Raw genomic sequence first — 10,462 nt, 5'->3', positions numbered from 1 at the left:
TTCTCTATAATTGGGCTACAAGCATGAATAATATTGTGATATAAATATATAGGAGATTTGTATATAGAATTAGCAATTACATGGAGGAAGGAAAAGAAAAGAGAAGGATTTGATTCGTTGGTCGACTACTACGACATTTTGTCCATACCACTTTCTAAAATGTATATAATTAAGTAATTAATTTGTAAAATACATTGTAACAACTAAAATAGACAACATATAGCAATTGTCTATACGTTATCTAAATTATAACATGAAAAGTTATACAAACAGTTGTTTAAACCGTTGTTCGTACCGTCAGGGAGTAAGACGATCAGGCGATTAGCATCTTACCTGAAAACAAAGACAGCAGATCTCGAGTAAAGAGTAGCATAATCGCACGAAAGGTGTTGCGGCGGAATCAGGACAGCAACATTTTTCTGCGACAAAAGACTGGAAGAAATCGATGCAATTCAACATATGCAGCGGGAATACCATACAACGGCAGCAGTAATGCCTTATATACATGCAACGGAATGACGGGTATGGAATATACAGGGAGCGTTCACTTTGCAGCAACAAATACACACTCCAGATGTCAACTCAAGTCTGCTCAACAGCGTATTACGATCTAGACATCATTCCATAACAGTGGGGAAAACTTCACAAAAGGATAACATCTACTTTAGTCCACAAGTTATTGACAGCTAGATCTCAGAAGCTGAAGTCTTCCATCCTCTCCTGGAAGCTAGATTCAAACCAGAGTACATCTGAAAGTAAATACGAGTTAAACTGTAAGTCGGATTTGTTCACAATGGACAAAAAGAAGAAAATGCAATATGTAAAGTGTCCCAACATTTACGCAAAATGCTAATCATTGTCATAATCAAAAGTTTTAAAGCTACATATTTAGATTACAGCCTTATTCAAAACGTATATGGTCTGTGTGCAATCATGGAAGTCACTTGCTTTTTACTGAGCATTGTATGGTAATATGGTGTACCACATGTGCCAAAGGACCAAACAAGTATACCTAACAGAGCTGCACGGATCAACTAGGAGCTTGACTATAGTGCTCTCTACAGGCAGTAAAATACTACCAGTGAAGAATTTGGGCCGTTGATTTAGATTTCTTTTGCCAGTAAGCAAAAAATATTCAACTATCAATAGTAGACATAGTAGTATAAATATATCTGATCCACTGAATTAGAAGAAATAAATAGTTTAGATTAATCATACTACCAGTAGATAGCATTGTAGAACACCTAATCAGCTATACTTAAAAGCAGAGTTCTTAATATTTTCATCGATTAACCTAAATCAAGATTCATAACATCATGCTAAGACATTATTTCTTAAGTAACTTTACCATCCTTAAGAAGGTACCGTGAGGTGCCATATCTTTTAGTGTAGTGTAAAATTTAAGTACCTCTGTGTACTTAAATTTGTCTCCCTTCTTACTCCCGGTGCTATAAAGCAAGCCAAAGATTAAGCAAATTACAAGAACTATAAGTTGACAGGCAGGATTACCGATCAACCAACTGCTACAAATGGCATTAATAATCATCCCCATCTTTTCGCTTTACTTATGCTTATAAGCCAAAATTTGAATTTCAACCTTAAATTTGGAGTAGAGTTTAGGGGGTTTTGCACCGAAGTTTAAATTCCTAAGAATACAAATATACAAGTTTTATTTATAAATTATCTTTTGTTTGTAAATATGCCATTGAAAAAGCCAAGCAATCACCCGAGTTCCATAGAATCATGAAAGGGGTAAAAAATAATACCTGAGAAAAGGATGATAAGTCAACAGAGACTTTATTTTGCTCACTGTTGTGTGAGTGAGTCCTTGGCGCCAGAGAGGGTTCAGCAGTACCTGGGAAATCAACTTGTACAAGTTATCTTTCTCCCCAGTGATTGAACTGGGCCATTATGAAATTCTTATCAGAAAAATGCACAGTCTGAATGTTTGTCAAACAACACCAAGTTTTTATCTATTAAGAATTTTTGTTGAGGGAAGCTTTTGAGAAGTTCAGGCCATGCAACAATATGACGAGCAATTAGTTGTCATATCATGTAAATATTTTTTCATGTGCTCCCTTGATTCCTAGCTAATTATAATTTATAAACTACATTAGACATATGTATCAAGGGCGTCGGGTCCCCGGGTAGCAGGACCTCGGCTACGTAGTTCGTAGCCACGATCCGTCTTCTCTGGCAAGGTTTTACCCCTCTGCCATAGGCTTAGTTGTAGAACAGAGGAAGGAGAATAAATGACTAATATCTGGTTGAATTTGTCCAACGTGCGGTTACACGAATATATAGCCCAAGGCCTCAACCAATTATTCCTAAACTTAAGGAACTAAAATAGTAAACCAATCTCTCTTTCCTAATTTAGTCACTCGTCGTGGTTTCCTTCTACGCGGCGTCGCACGCGCCTGCCGCGCGTTCTGCTGCACGGAGCACATCGCGGGCCAGTCGGCGCCTGGTGTACGTGTGCCCCCACATGACATATGTCGTTAATGGGGCTGTTGCCCATAATTTAAAAGAATATGCAAATGCAACTACCACTATGTCCCTATAAGAAATTATGTGTGAATGGCCTTGAGAACACTCAGCATTACTATCGAAACAATTCCAAAAACATAATGAGATGAAAAATACCTTGCCCAACGCTACCATCAGCAGCAATGGACGGCTGCGACTGGGAGTCCTCGACGTGACGGAACTCAACGACTGCCTTAAAATCTAGCCATGGCTTCACCCATACCTTTGCACTATACAGGCTTTTCTTTCCAGAATCAACTACCTCCAACATCAGGTCATGCAAGGTACCAGTCACAACCTGCCGCTTGGCCTTCACCAACCGTGCAAATTCCAGCGCAGCGCCCTACAAAACAAGATTAAAATTGGACGAAACCAAACATAAGTACTAAGAAGAATTCATCCTGCATAGAAGAGGAAAATCACAGTATTCCAATCTGCAGAGATTATATTAGAATTCAATTTCTAAGGAGACAAGGGAACATCTGACAAAAAAACAACTAGGAGTACACATGGAATCACGTCATGCCAGTCCATGTGAGAGCAACTCAGAGTCTCAGACACACAACTAGGACTAGGAGCTACGCCGCAAATAAGCCAAAGTTATAATTGTATATGATCATACTTTGCATTGATCGGCGCTAGTTGTTTATAGATTCAGGAAAAACATCCTATTGTCAAAGCTCCATACAATTCCACAATTTTATCGCATGAATAATATGCTTCCACAGTTCCACTTAAGTCAACGAAACTTGGATAAGTGGTTCTAAAATTATCAGCCGTAGAAAACGCCCTTTAAATCTGCAGTGACCGGAGCTAAGTGGTGAAGTGAAGCACTTCCCCGAGATAATGCAATTTACTCAGGTTCATGGACCAAATTTATTATGTTCCTTTTGCAGGGAGATATTACTAGACCTACCTAGGTAAGCTCGTGCGATTCTCAGATTTAAGAACTAAAAAAATCAGACGGAATTGAACTCGCGGACCTGATTCTTGTTGTACTCCGCGACGGCGAAGCGCGCCGCGTCCTCCGCCTCGGCCTGCTCGCGGATCGCGGCGAGCATGCCCCTCACGAGGTCGCTCTCGTCGCCGCCGAGGTGGAACCCGGCTGCCCGGGGGGAGGCAGCCGCCACCACGGCCAGGAGGAGCAACGCGGCGGCGAGCGCGCCGGGGCAGCCTCGGCGGCGAAGCATCGTGGTTGTCGCGGCGACACCTCCTCCTGCTCCGATCCCGAGCTCTCTCTGGTTGTTCGCGTCGGCGTGTGGTGCTTGGCTTCTTCGGGTTGGGGAAAGCAGTTGGGGCCGGACAAGTTGCCGTGGAAGGGACAAAGACGTGTCTCCTAATCTGGCCCGTCCGCTTGTTGGATCGGGCGGTAGGAATAGTAAGGAGTTTGACCAGTACGCGGTTTCTCTGTGTCCGGCGCAGTAAAAAAGAAACAACAACCGAGTAGTAGTATAGAGGATACAGATGTGAACGTCTGGGCAGTTTAATCCCAATGAAAGAGTTGTCAAAAGAAATACTGTAGAAACATTAGTGGTATAGAGGATACAGAAAAGGCCCGAAATAATTAGCGACAGAAATGGACAAGAAGATCCAGGACATGTTTGGTTTACGGACCAAAATCAACCAAACAATTAGGTATGCAAAAAACAAATTGTCAATTGCCGTACGTTTGGTTTGTAGCCAAAAACTGGCATTACCAAATTGGTCGACTTAGTTGAATTGGACCCATTCTATTGCGGTGTATACTCTTTATCAAAAAAAAAATGGCAATAGCAAGAATTGATCATTATCAAGATATTGAGAATGGCGGATGAACGCATTATGAATCTTTTTGTTCTGAATCATTTCATATAGCTAGCAATAGAACAAACTCTAAACGGGGTTGTGTGACACAAAATAGAGTAGCACCAATCACATGCTTTGGGCCGTCAGATTTAACCCACTGAATTCAGGTTTTGCCGTATAGATTCAGGTTTTGCCAGGTTGTGCCGTATAGGGTACATGAATTCGGGCAGAGCCCAAGGATATGCAGCAGGCTAATAGCTTCCAAACATGTGTATCATAAGACAAAGAGACAGCATCAAAAGATAGTACCACAGCAAATGCATGCCAATGATACAAGGGTCCAGCTTCAACTGAACTTGAACTGACAACCGATACATGTAAGTTCTAAATGGAAAGTTAGAGAAGTGCTGATAAACCGCCAGGCTAAACCCTTTGGCTCAAAACAATTGGAGCCACAGTGCGTCCGTTCAAAGTGAAAATCCAACCTGGCAAGAGAACATTTTCAAGCTAATTCGAGAAAAAGGGTAGGAACTAATCAATCTAATAAACATGATTAATCGTCCTGCTCAACCTTCAGGCCCTGCAACTGTGAGTCCAGCTCACCATCATCCTCTTCCTCCTCATCATCATCATCGGGATCTCCCTCAGGGTCGTTTTCTTCAAGTGACCCAAGCACATCCGCTGAGTTCTTACCACTCTTCAGAATATCCTTCACCTCATCTATCCCTTCATCAGAGATGTAATTCCCGTTGAGGTTTAGTTGCACAAAACCTGGCTTGTTGGTGACTGCTTGGGCAAAGCAGCGAGCTCCCACCCTCTGCAGCATATTTGTGCTAACATCAAGCTCCTTCAGATCCCAGTGTCCATCTTCCAATGATTTTGCAATCACCACAGCACCATCATCCTTCAGTTCATTTTCAGCCAAGGTTAACTTCTTGAGTGATTGAAGTGCTGTTAGGCATTCTGCCAAAGCTTGGGCTGCTTTGGCATTAATTTCATTTCCAGCCATTTCAAGGACCTCCAATTGAGGTGCCGACTGTTTGAGGACATTGACAATTGCTACTGTGCCCTTATTCTCAAGATTGAGGTCACTGAGATACAGCTCAGCAAGATCAGGAAGCCTTGAAAGGGTTTTGCTAAGAGCCACCCCTGCCTCAACACCAAACAAATTGTCCCGGAGATCAAGTTTCTTCAGTCGAGTACATGCCCCTAATGCCTCAGCCAGAGCAACTCCACCATCAGATCCTATCCTTGTCGCTGAGCACCTGAAACTCTCTAGATTAGGAGAACGTTTAACCATCTCTGCAACAAACATAGCACCTTCATCCCCTGTCATGTTATTGTGGAAGTGGAGAACCTTAAGCTTCTCGGTAGAAGGAATAAGTTCAGAAAGAGCTTTTGCAGCATCCTCTGATATACCGTCATTCATCACATATAGTTCTTCCAGGTTGTCCTGTGATTTCAGGAGCTCTTCAAATGCTCTGACGCCCTTTTCACCTAAGGCATTGTCAGAGATGTTCAGGTATCTCAATACAGCACCTTCTAAGGCTTTTGAGAAGATGCGCATCACATCAAGGGCTTCATCCTCGGGTCTTCCAGCAACAAAATCAGATATATCTACCTCCGTGAGCTGTGTTTTGATTGATTCAAGAATAGGCCCAGCAACATTGGCAGCACCAATACCAAAGCTTCTGTTGCTGAAGCAAATCCGTTTATAAGCATTTCCTGGTTTGGTAAGTTGGCTCAAAAGTTCCTTCGCTTCGTCTGCCTCAATAAAAGCACGCTTGCCACCAGATATATCGAACACATTATCAGCAGGTTCAACAGGTGTATCAACCAGAGGTACTTCTGGCTCCGTAGCTGAAGTTGGACCTTTTTTCAGAACTTCCAGCATCAGTTTGCTAGTTTCCTTTGCATACAGCTGGACAGCAGAACTCCCATCACCATCAGGCTCTGCCTTGAAATGCTCATCTGCAGAGGTAAAACATATTTCTTCGATCCTTTTAGCATTATCATGAGCCTCTTCCTTGCCCAAAAGGCCATACTTGCGAGAAAATATGGACTCAGTGGACAGATTTTTGGTCATCCTCTCCACAAGCATGAGACGAGTGCTTTCACTTGGCGGCCACAGCTTGATGGAGAATGTACGGGGTTGAAAATCTTGTGTTGTTGAATCCATGTGAAAATATGACAGTTACAACAACCTAATGACAGATGAGCAACTATTAGGATAATTGTAATGATAGAAGACGAGATAATAGCTGCAACATTAAAAAAATAGTAAAGGGCTCCATTGAAAGGCAGGACTGAGAAAATGAAGGAATAGGAAAAACAAAGGACATAGGATTGCAAAATACAGGAAAAGCACATAAATTGGATGAGAGATCGACTTGAAGGAAATTTTCCAAGAGGCTGCAGCTCTTGCTAACTTTCCTCCAAAATCTACATGCATTGAGCCCTTAGGTATTTCCTAGGATTTGTAAAGCTCCAAATCTCCAATCCTTTGTTTCAAAGGGCCAAATAGGAAACTTTTGTTCCAGAGGGGGCCTAAGTAGTCTAGCAAAATAGCTACTGGAATTCTAGCTGCCAAAATATAGTAACAATGGCTATACGACGAACACTAACTAGCCAATAAATAATGAAGTCTGCATTGTAATTCTTTTAGCAACTACCACCAGGGCACTTTGTTTGAAGAATCACTAAGCAGTTATAGAACCATAAGCTCAGAGATTCACTGGACCAACAGAAAACAGTAAAAATGTGTGATACGGATATTTCATCATGATATTTTAGCAGAGTTTTGTTATCATGTTGGTTTTATATTATCGAGCAGAGCCACTTAACTGGTTTATGATGGTTTACTGGTCTCATAGGACCTATAATGCTTCAGAATTCACACTGCAACAAGATACAACCATGGTTCACCCTACCGCGGTAACTGTGCACCCTAGGGGATTGGTAAGGGTAACCACCAGCATGGTTTGATAAATTTTGTCTGAATTCAAATTTAAAAAGAAAGATGGTAACTGTGCTACCACTGGGGGGCGACAAACACCCTCCCGGCAGTAGGGTGAACCCTGCACGACCAGATAAGTCCCAAGAGGTGAGATATAGATCATCAGACCACAATTACCACTGCAAAGTGCAGATATTGCTGACCCCACCAAGTCATGAACTCACTTTAGCTTCTAAATATAATGATGAGTTAAGATATAAAAACAGCAGTTCAGTTAGAACATAACTCAAATCATTGCCATACTTTCAATTTCAGAAAGATTCTACATGCTAAAACTAAGCACAAAAGGGTCTTTCGCCATGAATCATCTCAGAAATAACTAGTCTCAGTTTGAAGAAGATACAAGGGTATTAGATTAAAACACAAAGGGTTAAGCTTCTCTAAAACTGAAAATCAAAAAGGCACTTAAATACTAGCATTTTTTTGTAATTCAGCTTCTACCCATTTCTATTATATAACATGGAAATCATCATTGGAGTACCATTTAAGATCTCCGGAATAGTAACCAACATGAACAAATCAAGTCTAAAACGAGGTCTTGGGAGGTGACGCATCACCCATACCCCCATGCTTCAGGAGATCTTTTGTGGCTAGATCTGTCGTCTGAATCGAACTAGCGATTCGTGTGTGGGCACACAGTAGCATGGGTATGTGCTGCCTTGGATAACCCAAAACCTTAAGAACGGCGAGGAGATCGACACTGACCTGCAGGGCCCTGCAAGTAGGGATGGCAATAAGGCTCAGCAGGCATAGGTATTGCCTATCCATAGCCATAGCCATGAGAAAAATTATGCCCATGGGTATACCTGTTACTACGTCACTGGCAAAAAAAACTCTGAACAATCCCGCTACCCGCGGGCGCTGTATACCCATGGGTATACCCGTTTACCCACCAACAACATTCGCGAGCGCCGTATACCTGTGGGTATACCCATTTACCCACAAATGCTATGTTAGCACTATCCCTAATGGGATTTGTTTCTGGATCAGCCAAGTACATCCTCAGGTGTCAGATCTTCTCAAATTATAGAATATATGTATTGCTTGTCAAAACTGACCAGGAACCAGACGGGAAATTAAATGTTGCATACTATCAGTTTTCTAATGTGTTGCGTTGCTCTTGTTTTACTGCCTTGCAAGCATTTCTATTATTCTAGATTCGTCCAACCAACAGCAAGAACATATACAAGCACAACCCACACAACACAAGCACACATATACAAGCTACAAGCTAGCTAGCATACATTCCCGGGGCGGATCTAGGGTTCATGCTGCAGATTATAGAAGAGAAAAAAGGGAGATGAGAAAATAGGATGTAGATGGATGGATGCTCACCGGTGAGGATGAAGGACGACCGCGGCACAGTGCCCCTGCTCGGGGTGGAGAGCGACGGCGGGTGGTGTGGGGGCGGACGAGGCCCGAGGGTGTAGGCGGCGTTGGGGGTAGTGGATGGGGGCGGGCGCCGACGTCGGGGATGGGGGTCGGGGCGGCGCCGGGGATGGCGTCGAGGGTGGGGAACTGGGGCGACGGCGTCGGCGTCGGGTAGAGTTGGAGACTTGGAGGGGAGCGGCAGCGGCGGCGGCGGCGGGTAAGGCAGGCAGTAGAGTGAGGAAGGCGGCTGAGGATTTGGGAGGCAGGGAGGGCCGGAGGGGAAGGAAAAAACCTAGAAGCTTTTATATACACACTATTCTTTGGGTACACATGTCAGTTCCTGGTTGGTGGGTAAACGGGTGAAGTGGGCATGAATAGCGCCAACCCGTGCCTGTTTGCCATTAGTCCTGGTTTTGACTCGATAAGAAACCCATGAGTAGTAGGGCATCCACAATGCTAGAAGCATGAGTGCTTAGTAGAAGGAAGTAGTTGTCATGTGTCAAGAGTCTTGTTAAAAGCTTAATAATCCAATGCAACTAACTTAAATGGATGCTTAAAACTTGAAATTATTAGCGTTAGTTGAGTGCTTGATACAGTTAAGCGTCTTCTTAGCATCGATCCCCGTCAAGCGTTTGCTGCTAGAATTAAGCACCCATTTGATTTGACGTGACAAAAAATACCAATTTTTTTCTTGAGGCTTCTCTACAAGCGCTCCGTTGAGAATGCTCTTAAATATAGAATAAACCCAACTTTAATATGGTTTTTACCTACAAGTAAACATACATAATTGTTATCCTTAAATGCGGTCAAGGTAGTGGTGGTCAACATCGCATAGCCACAGTTATGGGAGGGGGTGAGCCCTGAAGGAGGCCAAATAAGGGGGATTGAGAGTGTTCAATTGACAGGGCTTTGCTATGCCTTTTGGGTTGTTTGGGCCTTCATTAGTGCTATTTGGGCAGCATGTCAAATGGATACTACATTTGATTTGAATAAATGGTTTTTCAAACTTAAAAGAAAGAAGTGGCGCTACCCCGCCACCAATCTCCCTAAAATAAACATGTGGTCCTTGCCTAAAAGGCATTCACTTAAATATGTAATAAAGAACTTCAATTTTTTTCATAAATATCAAAATCTTTTTAAACTGGCCAACAGAACTCTGATTTATAGTTGACTCGTGATCAAGTGAGTTTGGAGTTCACGTTAACGTTGTATCCTTCATATCATGGCGACTATCCCTTCATATCACGGCACATAGATGCTCTCTATCCTCAGTTTCTTTTATTTTAACTTCTAGGCCCGGGTTCGGCAAGCTTGGTAAGTTAACTTCTCGAATTGTATTTTTTTGCAAAAATTTTTTATAGGAAAGTTGTTTTAAAAAATCATATTAATTTATTTTATATTTTTAATAATTAATTAATCATATACTAATCTATTACTACGTTTTCCGTGCCAGAATAAGTTAACTTATCCGCCTGTAAACGAACGCGGCCTAGGACACAATGTATGTATGCTATTGTCTTGACTGAAACTCGTGTCTTCGTGTAATCAGCCTTGAACTGTCAACAAGTATTGCTCCACTTTACGTTTTTTGAGGAACGGAGAGGTGCAGCCCAATATGAATCTGTATGTGCTGGAGTGATTACTATATGTAAATAATGGTATACATTCCAATTAAAATGATGATTAAATAACCATGTTAGTTCTTTCATTTTTGCAGCTACGTCGTGATAAAGTCAACGTTGGCTATATCAATGAAACCAAGGA

At 42.2% G+C, this 10,462-nt stretch overlaps 2 protein-coding genes across 2 annotated transcripts; both read right to left on the bottom strand.

Moving 5' to 3' along the window:
• Positions 1-433: 433 nt before the first annotated feature.
• Positions 434-3,808, bottom strand: LOC102703684 (cysteine proteinase inhibitor 3-like). Its single transcript, XM_006654335.3, has 4 exons — positions 3,510-3,808; positions 2,644-2,869; positions 1,767-1,855; positions 434-749 (listed from the first exon to the last, which is right to left on the bottom strand). The coding sequence occupies exons 1-4, from the start codon at positions 3,714-3,716 to the stop codon at positions 687-689; spliced, it is 585 nt and encodes a 194-aa protein (XP_006654398.3). The 5' UTR covers positions 3,717-3,808; the 3' UTR covers positions 434-686.
• A 620-nt stretch (positions 3,809-4,428) lies between these two features.
• LOC102703398 (RAN GTPase-activating protein 2-like) lies at positions 4,429-8,775 on the bottom strand. The gene is made up of 2 exons (XM_006654334.3): positions 8,663-8,775; positions 4,429-6,515 (listed from the first exon to the last, which is right to left on the bottom strand). Exon 2 carries the CDS (start codon positions 6,488-6,490, stop codon positions 4,865-4,867), a length of 1,626 nt encoding a protein of 541 aa, XP_006654397.1. The 5' UTR covers positions 6,491-6,515; positions 8,663-8,775; the 3' UTR covers positions 4,429-4,864.
• Between the last annotated feature and the right edge of the window lie 1,687 nt (positions 8,776-10,462).

The sequence above is a fragment of the Oryza brachyantha genome, chromosome 5 (genome assembly GCF_000231095.2).
Source record: "Oryza brachyantha chromosome 5, ObraRS2, whole genome shotgun sequence".
NCBI classification, from domain to species: Eukaryota; Viridiplantae; Streptophyta; class Magnoliopsida; order Poales; family Poaceae; genus Oryza; species Oryza brachyantha.
The sequence above is the reverse complement of the archived record's forward strand: the minus strand, read 5'-3'. Positions and strand labels throughout refer to the sequence as shown.